At 40.4% G+C, this 22485-nt stretch overlaps 1 protein-coding gene across 1 annotated transcript; it reads right to left on the bottom strand.

Annotated features, from left to right (window-relative positions):
• On the bottom strand, positions 1–20691 carry LOC130565464 (apolipoprotein B-100-like). Its single transcript, XM_057352194.1, is given in 25 exon segments — positions 1–1338; positions 1448–5787; positions 5915–6288; positions 6401–6516; positions 6630–6802; positions 6893–7065; positions 7203–7404; positions 7523–7647; positions 7734–7907; positions 8099–8304; positions 8425–8589; positions 8738–8941; positions 9058–9237; positions 9352–9580; positions 9666–9877; positions 10009–10155; positions 10245–10362; positions 10576–11026; positions 12900–12985; positions 13062–13186; positions 13358–13510; positions 14303–14447; positions 14646–14791; positions 14934–15046; positions 20352–20691. Coding segments are annotated over 25 exon segments (9861 nt in total). The 3' UTR covers positions 1–174.
• Positions 20692–22485: the final 1794 nt, after the last annotated feature.

Below are 22485 nucleotides of genomic sequence, written 5' to 3' on the forward strand. Positions count from 1 at the left end.
TATTTCACTGTCATTGCTTTCAAAACACAATAAAACACAGATTGTAACATTCAGATATTTACTTTGAAGAACACTATTTTTAATTAGTCATTTACACAATGCAAGGGCAACCAAAGCAGCTTAGACATGTTGTTAATGCATAACACTTTTAATCTTGATCATTAGCTAAATAGTTTACCGAAGGAGTGTCTTGATACAAGGATCAGAAATGACTCTATTGAAGAAATCCCATATTAATGGAAGAGGAATGTCAATGTCCATCTCTGTCTCGCCCACTCTCACGTAGGATTGAACATTCTTGGCGGCATCTTTAATGGTCATGATGATTTGATTCACAAGGACTTGCAGACGTGTCGCAGTAGCATCAATCCAGGCATTGATATCTGCAATCAGTTGTTCAACGGTTATCTCAGCAAAGATATCCTGGGCTTTAGCTTTGACAGTTGTATAGTATTCTACAATGATTGTCCTTGATGTCTCAGCTTGCTCAAAAACCTCACGTAGGATGTTGGAGTTGACAGCATCTGTGTAGAAGGTGCTCATCCATTCACTGAGCTTGTCAATATCCTGATCCTTCAGAGTGGTAATGAACTCCTCTGCTTTCTCCACAGTGAATTTTAGGATTTCTGAGAGTTTCTACACAATGTTCTCAAAGCTGACATCTCCAAGACTCTTCACGATGGTGATGGTTTGGCTTTGGATCTTCTGGAAAACAGCACGGAGCTCATCCAACAAATCTCTTCCACGAATAATGTAGGTGCATCCTGGAATTGTGATTTCTACTTCTCTGATACGCTCAGTGACGGCATCGGCGTATGTGCTGAAGATCTCTGGTAACTTTGTGATGGCTTCCTCAATAACATCGGCAACAAAGTCACTGATTTTGTTGTAAACTTCAAGTCCGGAGAGTTTCTCGGCATATCCGGGAAGCTGGAACTGGGTGTCCCTCATAAATGAGATGGCTGCATCCAACAGGGTCTGAATATTCTTCTGGTAAGCTCTTAGGATGATGACAATGTTGTCGGAAATTTTACTGCTGACTCTTACAAAATCGGCAGCACCAATCTTTTCAACTGCTCTCTTGTACATGCCTTTAGCTTGAACTTTTAAGTGATCAATGGTTATTTCTAGCTTTTCATATTTCTCGCTGATTTCTTTGTAAACTGCATATATATAATACGATGTTGTGTCTTTCAGATCCTTTAGGGAAGCAACTTTCTCTTTCAGCCACCTAAGAATCTCAGTCGGGACCTCCTTGTTCCATTGTGTCTGGAAGCTAAGTCGGTTTGAGTCCATTATTGAAACATTCACCTCCAGAATGTCCACGATATCCTCAGACTGTAATAAAAAACAGAACATACATTATGGCCATGTCAACTGCTAATTTACAGTTCTAAACAATAAAATCACAGTATTATATATTCAAATCAAAAGCAGAAATTCTTACTATAGATGTGCCGAAAAGTCTTCCTGTATGTTGGGATAAGCTTTTGCTCTGCAGCTGAAGACCGAGCAGTCCAGCAGATGGGGAAGATACTGAGACTGTAAGACCCTCTTCAGCATTTCCAGTTAGCTTGTGGTAGAGCATAAATTTCACATCTGGCAGATTGACTTTAGCGGCATTTGAAATGACAGCCTTGGAGACGTCAGTAGTAGACTCAAGAAGTCCATTATAGCTGTTCTCAAAATATTGATGCTCCACATTCAGGTTGGTAAGCAGTTTCATCCCTGACTTTCTGTTCAGTGTGGTCTTGCCACTGCTCTTGCCATTAAACACATCAAACTCTGAAGTTAAACGTGTTTCAAACTGAGCAACAAGTTCATCCTGATTAAAGATTTCGGCCTTGGCATTTGTGGTGATCATAGGTGTTTTAACAGAGAACTCATAGGTCAGGTCTCCCATGACAGGAATCATGATTGGTTTCTGGATACTGGGAAGAGTGACTTTTGAAAAATAAGGACATGGTTTTCTTTCAGATGTAAAATCAGGTGCAAAAATTGGTATTTTGCTGATGATGGCATTCAGGACCGGCTCCATGTTGAACATCTCAGGGTTCTTCACATACTTGAACCTTGCGTCCAAATCAAGGGTCTGCTGAGGTGTGATCAAGATTCTTTTAAGACCTGCATCCTCCCACAAAGAAAACCTCTCTACAGATGGTGTTTCCTGGTCAACCAATGGGACATTAATTTTGGGGATGTTAATCGGTAAGGTCAGCACATTAAGATCAGCCTCGCCGTTAACCAATGCAGAAATCTGAATTTCCTCCTCACCATTAGCCATTGTGATGTAATGAGAGTACTTGTACTGATTGAACCTAGCAACACCGGACCAGCGTGTCTGTTGCACGGTGGGAGTCAGAGTTAAAGACATGTCATTCTGCAGATCGACTTTACCAGACAGGTTAAATGGAAGCTGCAGCTTTGTGTTCTTCTTGTTCTTGGTGTCAAAGATTATTTCATAGGGCATAGCCTTGAAGGTAACCGAGTTAGAAAGCGTTCCCTCGACTTTGCCGGTCAGTTCAGCACTGTGAGACCCACTCAGCTCAACCATGAGGTTCTTTACATTGAGTTGCCCTTTAACTGCTGCAATGCTGTTTTTGATGAAGGGAGTTTCCGTCTCAGAATGTATGTTAAACTTGATCTGAGTCAACCCAACAGTCTCAACATCCACTTTCTGGTTCATCTTGATTAGACTGCTATCTGTATTGCTGCTGAAGGTCAGTTTGAAAGATTTTACGTTCATCACAATCTCCAGGTTGCTCTTGTGTGTTCCTTCACTAGACAAATCATGAATAGAGTACTTTCCTTTGCCGTCATTTCCAATGGTGAAGGTAATGATTCCAGATTCCAGCTGAGCAAAGGCTTTCTGGGTCATTTTGGCTTCACTGAAGATGTTGGCCACTGGCATGTTCACACTATGATCATAAGAAGTCTCCAAAGTAGCTGAGTATCCATTCTCAGTGCTCAGGAATGCATTGATCACAAAGTCAGCAGTGTATGGGTCAGTGGTTGCCTTTGCAGTGGTCTTGGAAGATGCTTGGGCTGAAGCGCTATTAACAGACAAGGATCCCTGGTGATCAAATGAGAAAGCCATGTGATTGGCTTTTACGGTTTCAGTCAGGGATAGATGATCATTCATGCTTGGAAATTTAAGGTTAGCAGTGGCATCAAAAGTGTAAGCCAGCAGATCAAGAGGAGTCTGGAACTGGGAATTCAGGACGGCAGTGAACTGATTAGAGACATCTGTTGAGTTCTTGAGTTCAGCAGTCGTCTTCAATGAGTGTTCAGAGGCTTTGATCTCAAACTTGCCAGACAATGTTCCGAAGCAGGGAACTCTGCTCAGGTCAGTGACCATGTCCATCATTCCATCAGCTAAAGCATCATAATCAATTGGTTCACTGATTTTGGTATATAGTTGATTCGTCAACTCATTCACCTGGTCAAAGAATTTATCAAACAGTGGTTTTATGTCCAAAGATTTTAGATAACTTGCAGCTGATTGCAAAGTTTCTCTTAGTTTATATTGCATCATTAGGTCCACAGCATCATCAATGATCTTCTCTACAACTGCCTCAATAACATGTTCTTTCAAAATCTCATCAATTCTATGGTAGATTTCATTTACCTTGCCGGTAATGCCGGTTTTTTGGTACACACTGACAAACAAGTGCCTGATGGTTTCCAGGTTTACTTCTATTTCCGAGACTAATTTTGTCACGAACGTGGTTACACTATCATAAATCAGGCTAAAATCAACATTTTTGATTACCTCCAAAAGATAACTTATTTTGCTCTGGACGGTGGCTGTAATGTCATATTTACCATTAATATCATTAATCATGATGATGCTATTGTCCTTCATGGTAAGCATTACAGTTTTGAATTCTTCAGTGAGTTCAGGGAGCTTCTCTGTGAAGGGAAGGGAAATAAAATAACTGTCACCGTTCTTCTCATATTTAAGAGCACCTGAGATGGAAAATTCCTGGTTGACGTTGCCGTCTTTATTCAAGAGGTTGGTAGACACTTTGTCTAGCAATGTAATACCCATGTTTTCGGGATTGTTGAAGATTTCTAAGGTATAGTCACAAGCATGGTCATTTAGTTTAGACTCCGTCTTGATGTTCAGATTTTGCTGCTGAGGAGTGACAGTGCTGGTTATTTCATTTTGGAAGTTAGTTTTAATGGAGTTTCCGTTGTTTAGCTGGTGGGAGGTTGAGGCCTTGTATTGATGCTTGTGTGAGAAAGATTTAGGCTCGGCATGTAGTAGCAGCATGCTGTTCACCTGGCCACTGTGTTTTCCATACATGTTGAGTTCTCCATCAGCACTGAAGGAGCCCTCAATATCCACTCTGAAAGGTTCTGCTTTGGTAAGGATATTGCTCTGCAGTTGGAGGGAGGGGGAGTTGAAGCGCATCTCATTGGTGAATTTTGAGGAGAATCCAACGATCTCAAGCTCAGAGCTCTGAGTCATTTTAGTGCCCAGAAGTTTTCCGTTGCTGCTGCACTTTGCGGTGGCTGTCTGGTCAGCATAGGTGATTTCATATTTATGCATCAGTTTCTCTTCACCAAAGGTTCCCTTCAGAGTTCCAGTCACTTCCATCTTGTAGAGCTCTGCCTTCACGTGAGCATCATTGATAAAGTTGACACCAATGACTTTGAGATCATTGTTGACATCCAAAGATGCTGTAAAGTCACGCATGTCAATTGCAATGTTGTGCTTGTAGAAGTTGTTCTCATTCAGGAAGTTGTCAGACTCAGAGCGGATGGTCAAAGAAGTGAGAGTAAGTATGATAGAGTCTGTGTTTTCTATTTTCATCTCCTGAAGTGATGCCATTAAGTTGTTGGACAGGTTCAGGCCGTCTTCATTCAGCTTGACAGTGATCCTGTTTCTAGTGTTGGCATTGAAGATGTCACCCTTATACATGCTGTTGAAATACACTTCAGAGCTTGCAAGTCTTCCCTCAACTTTGAGCTCAGCGTTGCTCTCATGGACTGCTCCCTTAGTAGATACAGACATTGTTGCACCAGAGCTTGAGACGCTACCATGGAAAATGTTTTCAAAGGTCACACTGGCGACCTGAGCATTGGTGGTACAGCTTGAGGTCAGGCCATCCTTGGTGAAAGACAGGGTACCTTTGTGGGAGGCACGGTTTGCTGCAAAGTTAATGCTGGCATCAGTATTGAGTTCCACTCCCTGAGTGTTCAAGGATCCAGCAAACAGGGAGATTGCTTGATTTGTGCTATCATCAGCCTTGGACTCAATCCTGATTGTGGCTTCCTTCACGGATGCAGAGAAGTCGATCTGGTTGTGAAATGTGCGCTTAACAGCAGCTCTCTGAAGTCGGTCATTGTCGATGTTAGTGTTTGACTCGAATGAAAGTTTTCCATTTCCTGCTGAAGCTTTCATCTTGTTTCGGATTTGGAAGATGGAAGAGGTCACCTTGAAAGTAGATTCAGCTCTTGCCTCTCTGCTTTTGGGCTGTAGTACAAAAGTTTGCGTAGCAACTGTGCTTGCAGACAATGCACCCACTTTCACTGATCCATCCAGATTTCCATCACCTGTAATTTCAGAGGAGATTGAGGCCTGGGCTGTGTACTCCAGGGACATCTTCATACCCAGAGGGCTGGAAGCTCCGATCTTGTAATTTCCTGTTGCCTTCACCACATCAGTAATTGTGGCTGTTTCCATTAGGCTGAAGTGTGCATCTATGAGCTTATGCTTCAGGGAAAAATCAATTTCGAACTTCGCAGTGTCCCTGGACATTTCAGCAATTTGTGCAGTTCCTGCATACAAAGGACACAGTTATTATGTAGTTTTTGCAATGATAGAAAAAACTCTCCAATGACTCATAGCAATTATGTAAACTTAAATCTACTAAAGCAGTTACAATATGCATTATTCACAGCTTACCGTTCACAGTGAAGGCGAGAAGGTTAACAGGGGAGTTTGTAATGACTGTATATCTTGCAATGTAGTTGGGCTCATTTTCAGTTTTGTTGCTAGCAGAGAAAACCACCTCGATGTCATAGAAGTTGTTGCTCACTTTTGCAGATATCTCTACCATTCTGAGGAGTGGCATTGAGAGGTCATAACTGGATGGGATAGTAAAGGTAGGTAGATTGAACTTTTTGGAAGGCAGCATTAGACCAATCTGTGGCATAGCCAAGTCAGGGGTGGCCATGGATGGAGGAATTCTGAGGTCCTCAGATGTCTTTCCACCAAGAGGCAACGGAACGGTGATTGTGACCCGATCCTTGTTGAACTTGTATTTGAATGTGCTCTCACTAGAAATTAAATAAAAAATGATTTTGAACCGTCATTGACCATTTGTAGTTTTTGTATGTATAATGTAGATAATAACCATCAAACAGTGATAGAGGTTAGCATTAATCTTACGTGTTCATGAACACCCTCTCAGGCATAGATGGAATGGTTATTTCTGAAATGTTCTCTCTAAGGTTCTGAATGTAAGGCATATCAGCAGAAATCTTGTCCATCCAAATGAGATAAGCCTGTCATAGAATTAAACAATGGAATAACAGACTTCCACATATTTAGCTATATGAAAACCAAAAAAATATTTTTGGTTGCTTTCAGAACATATAAAAAACAGACAAACTCATACCTCCCACAGTTTTGCATAAATGTGACGCAGCTTCATGTCAGTCTTGACAACTTTGTGTTCCATGATGCCATCAATGACCTGTTGCAGGTGACTCTGCAGACGTGCCGTGTTCCAAAGCCTCTAGATCTCCGAGTCCATATCAGACTTTAGCTGAACTGTCATCTCATCATCAGCTGTTGTACGAACCATTTCAGTAGTCACATTTTCAATATTTTTCTCGTAACATTCAAGAGCATGCAAAAACTGTGAAGGAGATACAGTACCATATTTGAAGATGATCTTTTGCACAGAGTTGGTCTCTGGTAGCTTGATGTTACTCTTGAGTTCTAGAGTTAAATCTTCAGCATGGTTCATGGTGGCAGAAAGGGTGGCCTCAGTGCTGAGTGAGGGGACAATCAACTGAGCTTCCAGCAAACGTTCTTTCATAGATTCAAACCTGTTGTTAGCAGGATCAGAAACTTAATATTATTCAAATCACATAAATAAAATCGACAATTTGTCAAACCTGATATAATTGTTGTGAATAATGTTGTATACAAGAATATTTTCAGAAAGATTTGGATCTGCCCTTACTTGGCACGACCGATGAGAGAAAGCTGAGGAATATTTTTGTTGGTGATATCAAAGAAGACCTTCTTTTCCTTAGAGGGGCTGTCAGTGTAACCGATTTTGACTCCAGCCTTAACATCATAGTCAGGGATCTCAATGCTGGTGCTTAACAAATTCTTGTTCCGGTTGTACTTGACAGAGGCAGTTGCCTCAGTGGGCTTAGCACCTTATGATCAAAACAGAGAAAAAATATTATTTGTCTCAAACTCCACTATAATAAAATATCTATTCATGTGCGATGCTGGGCCATGGCTGGAAAAATGCCTGAGAATCATGATACATGCCTTCTGCTCTCATAATTATTTTCAGGGAATCAACCTTGTTGCCGTCATCCTTGTTTAAGAGCTCGTAGGCAAAGGTTGCTGTGTAGTCAGTCACTTCACCGGTGGGCTCAATATCCACAGCAAAACTGTGGGCAGCAACAGTGTTAGTATAGCAAAGCCATGGAAATAGACAATTAGGCATGTTTATTCAGTCATGAAGACTAAATCCTACCTGGACTCTCCATTGAGAGGAAAGTATGGAGAATCTGGTCCAGTTCTAGAGTTAAGCAAACTGATGCAGTAGTTGATACCAGAGATGAGAGGGTTACACTGTGCTATAGCGGTGCTGTCGCCTGTGTCAGGCACAATGGTGACCTGGGTTTTGGACACCATCAATAGCTTGTTGCTGTTTTAAAAAATGAGAGGTTTTTTATATAAAACAGAGGTTTTATATTGCATCTATTTTTAAATAGCTTATAGCATATAGCATATAATGAATTATATGAAAAACATTCTGTTTGTACAATCGTGAAATATTTACGAGTACATATTTAAAATGTTTGAATAAGGAATTTCCAAATCATCTAGAAAATTTACCTAGCCCTGAAGAGTTGAGAGGTACCCGTAGGTGCAGGGATAGACAACTTTATTTGACCGTCACCCATGGTGATCTTGGCATTGAGAGAGCTCTCATGGAACAAGGTAGTGTGCATTTCCACAGCAGAATCAACAAACTTGGGCATGTGGACTCCCATATGGGTGACAAATTCGACTCCCATCGAAGGTGAGAAAGACAGTTCACGCTGTGAAGAGAACATCGTACATCAATGTGTAATACATTTGCGCATAAAAAAATAACAATAACGTGTAACAAATGTTCCACATATACTATGCGGTAATTGATGAGGAACTATATTTAATACCTTGCCAGGCTCCATACGCAGACCACCCTTTACTCCAGGCGCAAAGGTTCCAGACATAGCAAATTTCAGTGGAAATCCAGAGGCAGTTGGCAGGGAGAACTCATTATCCATAAAGATGTAGTGAGCGAAGATGTTCTGATCTCCAGACATTAAGGCCTTTGTAATCTGAAATGAAACAGTAAAACATATATAACAGCAATTCTTGAGAATACAATAGCACAATAGACATTAGGACTATATTTAAGTTGTCCGAAATTTGACAGAGTAAAAATATGCATGTGGAAGGGCAGCATATTATATGTACAGTACATACCCAAGCAGGTGAGTTCTTGAAGGCCTGAATGTATTTGGTCATTCTGCCCACAATGGCTGACAGTTCACTGGTGCTCTTGATGAATCCCATTTCATTTCCCATGATCCTCAAGTAGGCCATGGCCTCTGGGGATTCCTGGTTGTACAGGTCCTTAGCAAGCTTGTTGAAGTTGCGCACCATTTCTCTTACAATGTTCTCAGGAACCTGTAAAACAGAATCATGACCGTACTCAAGATATTAGCCAACATTTGATGCTTGCATTAAATATAAGTTCTATAATTTCAATGGTTATGGGCGGAGTAAGCAATGGTTTTCAGTACCTGTCTCTTAGTCTTTTCTGTTCTCAGAGGTTCAACCCACTCCTGAAGAATCTCATTGATTTTGTTTGGCATTTTGTCTCCAGCCCAGTACATTGCCTTGGAAATGGTGTCAGGGAAGAAACCATTGCTTCCAAAGATAGCCTCCACACTTGGCTCGAATCCTTTGCCCTCCATACCAAACTTGTTGCCAAAAGAAAAAAAAAACATTTAAATGAAGTGCAAATAAAGTCATTTTTTTATTATAAGTTCTATAATAAGGTTTATTTATGAGCAACAACACGTGAAGTTTTCTACCTCGATGAAGTCAAGGCTGAAACCGAAGGCCTTCAGGGTTGTCTCAAACAAAACTTCCCTGGGCAACTGGCCGTTGGCATCAAAAATAGCGCTTCCCTGCATGCTGGAGCCAATGGCGTCCTTTCCTGCCATAAACGTGTCCATCTTATAGTTACGAGAGAGCTGAGTGTAGTTAGCATGGGTAAGCACCTCATTGTTCTCCATGACCTCAATGATCTTTTTGCCCAACCTGAGAAAAGAAGAATGACAATGTTGAAAGTACGATAAGGAGTATCTGAAGAAATTCAGAGTCAGAAAATAGGCAAATAACATACTCTTGGAGTTCAGGGTCTTTGGAATGAACAATGTTGTAGACATGGGAAGCCACAAAGGACTTGACTTGCGCATTCTGATCCTGGTTAAGAATCTTTTTCACAACCTCAAAGTCGCTCGCCTCAGGCTTTCTCATCAAAATGAGATATGCAGCCAGTCTTTTCTGAACAGCACCTTTGCCGTAAAGGGCAACTCTCTGGATGTTGGAACGGATCTGTGTAAAAAGACAAAGCAAGATTTCAAAGGTTTTATTTTGAACCTTATTAGTCCCTAAGAGACTACAGGTACATTACATGGCATTACACACAGCTGGTTCTAAAACTATGTCAATTTAAAAACACCTACATCATTAGTCACAGACATGCGCCTGAAAGCTTGGATGGCAGCCAGCTGGACAGAGAGGGTGGTGGTAGGCTGTCTCATGCATTTCAGCAGGACGTTTTTAATGTTAGGATCAGAAGCTTCCATAGCCTCACCCATGTTTCCAACAACCTAAATAGGGCAGATTAAAATGAGAGAACTGCTCCAAAATGTATACGTTGAGAAACTAGTCTCGAAGGAAGATTCTCAAAAATACACACCCTTATGGTCATGAAGGTCAGTTCCTTCTCTCCAGCACAGTCGGCACCAAGGATGGAGGAGATGAAGTTGTACACATCAGTGATCTCGGGGGTGACCTGACCCTCAGCTTGGAAGTGCCTAACAAAACAAGTACAAATATTTACAAAAGATATTTTAAAGAAAGTGGGAAACCAAACAGTTCTGGGGCACCATTTACTACTACAGTAGTTTATTTGCCTACTGTTTGGTTTATACAGGTTTGTTACAACTTGAGGATGAGTAAATGATGACAGAATTTACATTTTTGGGTGAACTATCCCTTTAAAATGTGAAAGGGTTTGGGTAACTTACCTTCTTACAACATTGCTGAGAGCATACATGATTGGCTTGCTCTGCCTCGTCTGGGCGATCTCAAGTATGTCTTTCACCAGGAGGCCAGTGGGGCTGTGCATCATTACCAGAGCATAGACTGCAGCATCTACTTCAACAGCATCAGAGTCCATCGTCTTGAGGATACTGAGCATGGAACTTACGCATTCTGGGGTGCCACACTGGGTCACGGCCTGCAATGCCAAGAACTTGTCCTCCTCCATCATCTGGGTGGTAGCTTGTTTCAGAATCTCAACCTCCAGGCCACGGAGCTCAGACACCAGCCTCTGGAAGGTGTGGGCTCTCTCGTTGTCGTGTGGTTGTTTATGCATGGATTTGAGATCTCTGAAGATCGTCATCAGAGCATCAGAGGTCTGGACTAGGTTCTTATCTTGCACAGCTTCCAGTGCCAAGTCCTTGCGGTCTGTGGAACCTGCATTAAAGAAGGATATGAAATGCAGTCAATAAGAATAGAAATACTATAGCGTTTAACTACACACAGTCAGGTAAGTGAATTGTCACATACATAACTGTCCATATTTCTCATAATTGGGCACATTTTTTAGGTCTATGAAGAGCCATCCCTTCTTCATTTGTTGGGTATTATTGCTTCTGGGTTGTACATTTTAATTCACAGAAATCCTACAAAATATGTTGTCTCTCAAAAACATGCGTCCTTTATTGTCACATCCATAACATATTAATTTCTCTCTCTTTTAAAATAGAAAACTCATGTATAGACTGATATTTTTCTGATGTCTGGACTCATGAGCAGATGATTCAGTATATTGGTAATAAATACATTCTCTGAGAATTTATATTTCAAGTTTTGACATGCATAACACTGGAATTGCCCAGGGACCGTATTCACAAAACATCTTATCTTACCACTAAGAGCTCTCCTAAACAGCAGTAAAAGTTTTTAGTTAAGAGTTTCCTCTTAAAACCTATTCACAATGCTGCTGAGAGCAACTTGTACTAAGGAATTGTAAGAAATCTTAAACTAAGAGAAAGGGCAGGGTTGACCTTGTTGCTATGGATGATGTCAGCAAGCTTACTGACTATGACCACAGTGATTGGCTGATAGATTTTGGGTCTCTGTAAGTGATTTAATAATATAAAAATTGTACGGACTGGAATAATCATGGATGACTTTAAGGTGGGCAAACGTAAAATAAAACCAAATTGGACGCAAGAACAGCTGTTACTTCTTGCCCAACTTGTAAATGAAAAGAAAGACATAATTAAAGGACAATTTGGAGTGGGGATAACTTCCCAAACCAAAAAGGAAGCGTGGGAAAATATAAGTGTGCAAATAAATGCAGCTTTCCCACTTCTGTCCAAAAGTAAAGATGACTATGAAAAGCGCTGGTATTGCTTGCAGTCTCAAGCGAGGGTGGAGATTGCAGAATTCAAGCGACAGACAACTGCCACAGGTAATAGGACTTTATTTTCAACTTGACTGCAATGTTTTATTTTCCATCATTGACTGCATTTTGTCCATACATAAATTAACATGGTTATATCATCAGATATTAAAATGTATCATTCACAAACATTTTTGCAATTATTAGGAGGAGGCTCAGCACCCAAGGCTCTAGCACCTATTGCCTCAGTGGTGTATAGTGTCCTTGGGCATTCAGACACCAGCATACTGGGGCTGGAGGGATGCATTGACCCTGCAATGCAATTGCTGAACGAACTTGATGAGTAATTTGTTTTTAGTGGAACATTTGCCTGTTATAATTAATCACAATTGGGACAGTCATTAACTCTGTAATTATACATTTCTTTATTGATTTATTAAACATTACATAATGACTTTTAAAATAATAATCATAATTAGTTTGTAATTGTCTCAAAAAAATGCTTGAGATACACAACATAAGATTCCAAAATCAAAATGAGGTTCCCTCTCTCTTTTAGGGTACAAACTTCAGTTGCCAATCATGGCAATGCTCCTGCACACTTTTTAAAAGCTCATTATCATTTAATGTTTCCAGAATGTTTACATTGCGAGGCAGATTGCGTGCAACAGCCATTTTAGGATTGTTTGTGATTTACTCTTAGTAACTTAGGAGTCCTCTTCACTACCCCTAACGATTTACAGATTTAGGAGCTAGTTTTAGCGCTAAAACGCTTTGTGAAATACTCTGAGAGCAAAAATTTAGGAGTCCTAAAATTAGGACAGACACGCCCATTATTTTTAAAAGTTTCTCCTAAATCGGCAAGTTAGGAGCTAATTTTAGCCTTAAGATGTTTTGTGAATACGGGCCCTGATCTACATATAAAGTGAAAAAACTTACGGAAAGCAAAAACTCTGTCGTTGATCTTGCTTGTTCCTTGAAGAGTTAAGGTTTGCTTCACAAGAGAAGAGATGCCGTATTCATTCCTGCAAAGAGGAAATCATAATTGCCTGAATTCTAGCGAATTAAAATTGATACAAAATTGATGTGAATGCCACTCACTTGTAGGAGAAGGGAAGGAAGATGTGCTTTTCTGTGCACGTAGCTGATGTCATGTGCTTTTTCTGGTTGTCAAACTTGTAGCTGCAGGACTGGATGCTGCCAATCAGCTTGGACAGAGGGTATTGCTGTTGACAATCAAATATCATTTTAGAAAAACATGATAGTAATATTTTTGTATTTTTATATTTACGTTGGGGGTTTTGGTTGGTTGGGTACTTTTTGTTTGTCAAATGTTTAAAGTGATCTATGAAAATAAAGTTTTATTTGGAGAGTGTTATGCAGTGTGAATGCCTTACCAAACCAGTAACTATGGCCAGAGGGCTGTTGTGGCTCCTTTGGGCTTTGAAATGATCACATCCAGACAGATCCCTGGTGATGGTGACATCAGTGGCTATATCTTCTCTGGTGTTGACCTTGACTTCAGTGGCACAGATTCCATGGACAGTTATCTAGATCAATGAAATAATGTAATCTAAATCAATAAGAGTAAACCTATTTTATGTTTATGAATTAAAATGGTACTTTCAGGCACCGGATTACATCTTATATTTTCTGTCAGCAGAAAATATACCGTAAAATAATAGTTTAGGATAGAATATAAGGATATGTAATAAACAGTTTCTCCCGTTTTTCTTGTAAATTTGCAGTCCTTTTCTGTAATTTTACAGTTTTTGACCGTTTTTCAAAAATAAACTGTAAAAAATTAAATCTTGTTAAAAAAACTGTCAGCTGGGGTGCCAGAAATAAACTGTAAAAGAACATGTTCCTCTGTAAAATTACATGTTTCCCCCGTTTTCTTGTAAACTTGCTGTTTTTTTCTGTAATTATACGTTTTTTTACCATATTTCAAAAACACATTAAAAATCTGACATTTTTCATGGAAAATCTGTAAAAAAGTATTTTTTTACAGTGTTAACAAAAATGTTGTTTCACTTTTACACTATTTAGCAGTCTTTGCTGACTAAAATTGACCTTTTTAAAACTTCTCAACAAATCCTGTTAGTACTCAATTGGTTCATGATGACAATGTACAGGTAATATAATGTTATCATGAAGTTTGCTAAGGTCAGGATGACCATGTTCTTCATTGGAATTTATTGTTCCCGACAAGAAAAAAAAGATCTTATCTGCTCATGATGGCATTGCTTAAGACTCAAATTAAGCTGACCTGTGCAACGTACCATAAAAAGCAATTAATACCATAAATAGATCATGATTTTAAAAAGGAATTGTCTTTGTACCATGTCTTTGCTCTGCTCTTTCCCCATGACAGGCACAACCAGAGTGGAGATTATACCCCTCTTGAAGTTCAGGATGTGGGTTTTTTCATCCTCAGAGTAGAGTGTCACACCGGTCTCACCTTCCACTACAAACTTCAGTACATTTCTGGTCAAAAATAAAAAAATATTGTAAATAGTGGCTAAAATTATTATTTTAGGGCAGTGTAAACTTTTAAATGTAGTTTGTACCAGAATTTTTTATAATTTAGCTGAGATGTTGTACTGTCCTTTAAATGCACTTAAGTCAGATCTAGTTGCAAATCTAGTGTTAATAATTCTTAAGAACTGTGGCATTCAAACATACTTTTCCATGGCAGTTTGGAAGTTCTCAGCATCAGCAACAGGAGCATACGTGAGCGTCCCATCGGAGTTCACACCTACTGCTTCAGTCAGAGCGCACTCGCTAGTGCGGAGCTCAAAGCTGCATGCCTGGAGTACATCAATCTCAACCTATGAATGGAGAGGGGGGGGGTTATTTTCAAAAGTCTAGGAATCTAGCACTCAAAGGCAAAGTACAGCAAAACTACATGTGACCAGCCTGGTGTATTGAAAGATTGAGTTGTGAGAGATGACTTCTTAATTATAAATGTACCTTGCAGGAGATTTTGGGGCCATTCTTGAGAGGCGAGGTTCCTTTTACACCATTCTGGATCTCTGCTTCATACTTATATATATATTTTTTGAAGATCTTAAATCTTTTAGAAACTGAAAAGCAAATAAACAGAAGGACAAGGCGAGCATGAAACATCAAAATGTTTGTATGAAACATATTCTTACAAATTGTTTTCTATAGTCAAAATGTCCTTAGCATTTTCAAATGAAATTTGGCATGTAAGCAAAAGGCAATTTTATATTTTAACTTGTTCAGAGAATATGATAAATCAATATTATATCAATCAAACTGCAGTTGGGAGGTTTTGATTAGGTAATAATAACAACAAAAACAACAAAAAAATACAATAACGTAATAAAAAACATGATTTTTGACATTTTTTAAATCTTGATATTATTAATCAATATGTAAATTAATAATATCTTGAACACTATTGTATTATTTTCTCACTTGTTTTTCCTTATGTTTTTTTGTCGGGTAAATTTATCAGTACTTATTGGTGCTTTAAGGAGGCATTGCAATGTTAGATTAATTATATGACATAAATCGCATTATCTAATCAGAATAGACATTGAGAAATTTGGACTCTGACATCTGGACTTGTGGCAGGCCCATTTTAGTCTGGTGATGTCATTTATTGCAGGTTCAAAGTAATTGACAACAACGAAAGAACAGTTAGTCCAGTAGATAAAAGGTTAGAATGAATTGTGGAGATACTTTTACACGTTAAAGGTCCTAGATAAAGAGTACAGATAACTTTAATTTCATTAGAAAATGAGAAAAAAACTCACGATGACATTCTGGATGAGAACTGGACTCTTGCTCTTGCTCTTGCTCTGGTGACAAAGATGTAACAAAAAATATATAAATATAATATATACACTGCAAATGATATACAAACAATTAAAGAAGTATAGACCACTTCGGATGATTAACTTTTTGTTTCAGTTTTTAACACTACAACGTTTTTAACACTACAACACAAACGTTGGAACAAAATACATTTCAAAATGTTAAACGAATATATTTAAGATTTAATTATATGTGTAAGATTTAAAATAAAATAAAAATGTAACCGGAAGTGCCTTTGGACCAGTGTTAATACAATGCGAAGTGAACTATACAGACATAAAAGTTTAAGTAGATACAATTAAGTAGAATCAGTCTTTTCTTAGTACTGAAGAATTCAGTATTTTATAAAAAAATGAAAAGCATTTAAAAGAAAAAGTGCAGGGATATTGTACTCACGGGCCAAGGCATAGGTGCCAAGTAGCAGCAACAGGTAAAGCTTCATACTCCCTATGTTGGGTCAGCAGAAGCTCAGAAACTGAAGGGAGTCCTCCTTCAGACGAAGACTGGTGCTGCTCCTCTGGCTCGCTCCTTTTATACTCAAGCAGATTAGGGGGTTAAACAAAGGTTGCAACAGGTCCAAAGTACCATTAGCCAGTGTGGCAGGCCAAAGGCAAAGACCGTTTCATAAACAACACCCAAGACTTGCCCGTCAGCAATGGGACTGATGGAACTCGCTGATTTCATCGGCCCAACAGCAGCTAAAACCTTTAGTCTAGCTTGCTTGATTGATTGGTTTTCTCTTTCATGTTAAATACGACATAGGACAAAGGTTGTTTTTAAGGACGAAGACCAGACAAGCAGACTTGACGATAGTGTGTTTTTGTATTTGTTGTAAAATTTGTGTTTAAATGTTTTCTTTTTGAACAAAGTTGTTGTTATGATAACAAATCTGAACAACAACAACAACAACATGATAAATAAATGATGTATACTGTAAATAAACAACAACAAGCACATTATATCATAACAAAGCAATAAAAGTGCTATTATGTTTTGAAAAACCTGTACAACAAAACATTGTTTGCCCTAAATAAATATAAATAAATAAGTGGTAATACTCAAAAAGTAGCATTGTCTCTTGTTGTAATATTATTATTTACAGAAGAGAGGCCCTGACTGAAGTCATGTCCCTACAGGAAATGCAGTGATCCATGCAGTACTGTATGTGAGTCATGTTCTAATCATTATTATTTTTGAGGAACATGTCCTCTCTCGGTTTACAACCCTTATCATGTGAAACCAAGTCAGTGTGCAAACGTTCACAGAACATTTGGATCCCACATGGACTGTGTTCGGGATTATCTAACCCAAATTATCGCCAGCATCATTAGAACAGCACCTGGATCTTAAAAACTCAAAGAAAAGTAAGCATGTGCTAAGTCTAAAAGTATATGTTTTTTTAGACTCTGCATTCAGATATTATCATGGTAAACCTTTGACAGTCATCTTTCAAAATCAAAATAGCTGGATTCAGGCTGGGTTTCATGTAAAGAAATTGACAACTTGCTCAGGAATGATCGAAAGTTAACATAACTGAATTCTGAGACAATCAATTGGAGTGATTTCAGACATGTTGCTCTCATCATTTGGGTGAAATCACTTTCAGAAGAGATAACTTAATCAGAGAACATCGTGAGTTGCATAATACTAAAGATTAAAAGACCGAAGACTCTGAAACTCTACTATTGGAGCCATTATTTTTAATAAGATTAGATTAGTTTGAATTCAATCAAAAATTTGTTCCCAAATGTCTACAGTTTATTTGAGCACATTGTTAAGCTGTTTTGAAATAGCATAATTTTATTCAAATGTTTTTCATTTAATTCAAATTTTATTTAGATTTTTATATTATAGCCTGCAATGTATAGAATGTAAAATGTATAAAACTAATTGTTACATTTTCCTAAATACATGTAGAAATATTACTGTTGTATTGTTTCAAAAGTGAATATGAACTTGTTTTCTTTACAGAGCATCTGTTATTTTCACCTGTTTCTCCCGTTTTCATTTTCTGCAAATAAATGCAAGTATATATATATAACAATATCTTTTTTTGCAATTTGGTAGAAATATTGTTAGTAGTTCACAGAATGAAATAAAAATGATCATTTTACCTAAACACATTGAAAAATTGAAAATAATTTTGAAAGGGTCTTAATTTTTTCTGTGAAATTGAGAAAAACTGAACATAATGTTGTAGCTACAGTCACAGAAAAACCATTTCAAATTTTCTATATCAACATTTTATTTCATTCTGTGAACTACAAACAATATTTCTACCAAATTTCAGATAAAAATATTGTTTCTACAGTATATTGTGTCATGGTTTCACAATTATCAGCCAAGGTACGAGAAACACGAGTAGACAAAGCACATAAGCACAAGGTACAGGGTACAGGTACAACGCAAGACCACAAGACAATGAAACATGAGGACTATTTAAAGGGGAATACAAACGAGGGATAATAACACAGGGCAGGTGAGGGTAATGAAACACGGCTGGGAAGTAATACAGGAAACGAGAGGGGCGGGGCTAATGACGAGACACGAGAAAACACATGGAGTGTCAAAAGATAAACACCCCATGGCTTTCTCACACTAAACATAAGGGATCTGTCACAATCCTGCCACAAGACTAGAAAATAGAACAAGGCAGGACCATGACAGAGCCCCCCCCCTTAATGAACACCCCCAGGTGTTCACCAAGGGGCCGACTAACAAGACAAGACAGACTGGGACAGTGACAAGAACAGACAAAACATGGCAAACAAAATCAAGGGCAGACAGTTAATAATATCAAACGGATTGGGGTGGGATAATAAAAATAACATTACAGACAAGGGTTCGTAGGGGGCAGTCCAATAGGGCTGGGACTGGGGGGAATAGTCCTAGTCCCCGAGTGCGCCTGAGGGCGCGGAGTGCTGGGGGATCTAGTGGGAGAAGTCCTAGGGGGACAAGGCTGTGTTGCCGGCTAGAAGGCCGGCTGGAAGGCCGGTAGCACCAGACTAGACGCCGGCTGCACCGGCCTGGATCCCGGCTGCACCGGGTTGGGCAGCATACTGGGCCCACGACTGGTCATGGAACTGGACACCGGACTGGACGCCAGCTGGGACACCGGCTGCGCTGGACTGGACGCCGGCTGGGACACCGGCTGGGACGCCGGCTGCTGCACCGGCTGGGAAGAGGCCCGCGCTGCCCGCCGCTGCCACTTTTTCTTCCGCCGAGCAACCCGCCTGGTGGTCGGCTGCTGGGGCCACCTCCAGCGTGCGACTGGGAGGCTATTGACTCCCACCACACCGGGTTGGAGGTGCATGACCACCGGGGAGCTGTGACGTCCATTGCTGCCTACTGGGTTCAGTTGTGGCTCTTGCGTTCTGTCACGGTTTCACAGGGAAGAACCCAAATGCAGGCAGCAGCGGTGGTGAAGGGGTTAAACACAGACTTTATTAAACACGACAAAAATGGAAAACAAAAACCCACAATGGGGAAAACAGGACGCAATCAATAAACACGGATTCAAAACAAACACTTCCCTCGAGGGGGGCAAAAGAAACAATAATCCAAACACGACACAATGTCACAAAACAAGGCAAGGGAATCCACGGGCAATTATCAGCCAAGGTACGACAAACACGAGTAGACAAAGCACAAGGTACAGGTACAACGCAAGAGCACAGGACAATGAAACATGAAGACTATTTAAAGAGGAATACAAACGAGGGATAATAACACAGGGCAGGTGAGGGTAATGAAACACGGCCGGGAAGTAATACAGGAAACGAGAGGGGCGGGGCCAATGACGAGACACGAGAAAACACATGGAGTGTCAAAAGATAAACACCCCATGGCTTTCTCACACTAAACATAAGGGATCTGTCACAATCCTGCCACAAGACTAGAAAATCCTGAACAAGAAGGCAGGACCATGACAATATTGTTTCTTTGTTTATATTGTTTCACCATATATATATATATATATATATATTTTTTTTTTTATACAAAAAATAAATATATAAGTAAATATTTTCATGGTACACAAAATCAGGGGCATACAAGACAACAAGACCAAAGGGTTGGGGTGTGACAACAAGAATAATAAACATGGGAGAGGGGGTGGGGACAGACAAGGGTTCATAGAGGGGAACCAGAGGGGCTAGGACACAGGGGAATAGTCTGAGTCCCCGGCTGTGCTCGAGGGCGCGGAGTCCTGGGGGACTTTGGGGGGAAAGTCTTGGGGGGACCGCCGACTGGAACGTCGGCGGGAAAAGATTGGGCACCGGCTGGAAGGCCGGCCTCACAAGGCTAGGGACCGGCTGTGTTGCCGGCTGGAAGATCGGCTGGAAGGCCGGCTGCACCGGACTGGATGCCGGCTGGATCACCGACTGGGATGCCGGCTGCACCGGACTGGACTCTGGACTGGACGCCGGCTGGATCACCGGACGCCGGCTGGATCACCGGACGCCGGCTGGATCACCGGACTGGACACAGGACTGGACACAGGACAGGACACCGGCCGCACCGGACTGGGCACCGGCCGCACCGGACTGGGCACGGGCTGCAGCACCGGACCGGACGCTCCTCCCCGACGTCTCTCCCTCCTTCTCCGCACCACTGGGTCCGTGGCCAACTTTGGCTGAACCGTGGGGACCGGAGGGAGTTCTGCATCGGAGGAGACCGCAGACGTAGTCCCCGAATCTCTCCTCCCCCACTCACCACGGGTACCGCCAGGAGAACCGAGAGCCGTGGAGCTCGAGCCAGAGGGTACTGAGTCCCCCCGGGTAACTGCAGCCAGGACGAGATCTTCTGGTACACTCAACCGCGGGGCAGGAGTTCCAACTGGAACCTCACCCCCAGGAGCGTCCCGGTTGACCACGTACCTGACCATATCCGCAAACCCTAGAGGACCCAGCAGCCTCTTCTCTGACGGCGTGAGGTGCCGAGTGAGGCAGCAGTCAAAAATCAATTTTAACTCTGCCTCACTGAACTTGGTTTCCTCAGCCACCGCCGAGAATGCTCTGGCAAACTCCCGGTTCCCGTAACTCCCCTGACGGAACCCAAGCAGCAAGTGGGCTTGGCGAGAACGTAGGGACGACGCTGCATTGTCCATTTTAGCTGCCTGCTGGGTTTGAGCTGGCTCGTGCATTCTGTCATGAGATGTGTGCGAAAGAACCCAATTGCAGACAGCGGGGAATGAGGTTAACAAAAAACAAGACTTTATTTACATGAAACACAAAACAAAAACCCACGATGGGGGAAAACACAATACAATAAGATAATGACAGGACGACTACTAACTAACACTAAACTGAAAATAAACAACACTAGATAAACCAAACTAAACACTTACTAAGACTGACAGGACACTCCAGACGGACCACGAGCACGGGAGAAACAGGAAATCACAGGATACAATGAACAAGGAACGCCACCAAAGACACCATATACAATGCACGAGCAACAAGACAATGAAACATGAGGGTATATAAAGGCACGACAAACGAGGGATAACGAGCTAGGGCAGGTGTGAAACAAAAGACAAGGCAGGGAGACAATACAGGAAACGAGAGGGGCGGGGCCACAGACAAGACACGAGAAAACACATGAGAAGTTAAAAACAAACATCTCATGGCTTCTCACATAAAACAAGGGATCTGCTACAAGATCAAAAAAGACATGACAAGATGGGCAGAATCACGACATAAAGCAGTCCTTTCTGTATTATACTTCAAGCTTTCTGAGGCCATGTCATAGTGTTGTTTGAACTTTGCTGTGTAAATGATCATCACAACTGGTTTGAATCATTGCTGCATTGTATTCAATTGTATTTCAACTCCAAACTGACAAAATTGCCAGAACCCGTTTATCTTATCATGTACTTTATCAACAAAAGTCTTGTCTCTTTAGTTGACCTGCTTGGTCCTGTACAAAATCAAAATGCCTAAAAAATGGTTTTGTAAACTTTTATTTCATGATCTAATACTTATGTGACAGTCAATACATAGTTTGTTATCTGCATTTACAGTACATTAAATAACCACACAAGCTGGCTAAAAGACCAAATAGTGTTGTGCAGTATACTTATTACAGAGACAATCCACCAGGATTAAATCAAAGTGTGTTAAAATTCCATACCACAAGTCCAGTCCTATTCAATTTTAGGTAAAGTATATATTTTATATATTCTAGTTCACTCCTCAAAATTGACAGAATGTTTCAAAAGTGTGATGGGTTTTTGTACTGTGAAACCAGACATAAATAAATTAATAAATGGGTTTACCCAAATTACTGCACAATAAAACATTAGAATAATTCTGTACTTCCCTTTAATACCACATGTGATACAAGTATAGCAATAGCAACTTTCAGAAGTCATGAACTATTTTTTTCTCTGGGTCTCTTTGTTGTTATTAATATTTAAAAATTTGTTGCACAAGGATTGCATCGCGATTACATCATACAAAGGCGTTTTTATGGAGCTAAAGAACTTGTGATAACACTGTGAATCGAGACAACTCTTGTCACATGTTTACTGGGTTTCTGAGGGTTGAAGATGGGAAGAACATGGCGCTTTTCAAAGCACGTGTGTGTTATTTTGGATGCCTCCCTGCTGAAACATCATATTAGGGATGTACAAATATTTTTGTGAGACCATCATAAAGTATATGTCACCACAAGGTGA

Source organism: Triplophysa rosa, linkage group LG15 (genome assembly GCF_024868665.1).
Source record: "Triplophysa rosa linkage group LG15, Trosa_1v2, whole genome shotgun sequence".
Taxonomy (NCBI): Eukaryota; Metazoa; Chordata; class Actinopteri; order Cypriniformes; family Nemacheilidae; genus Triplophysa; species Triplophysa rosa.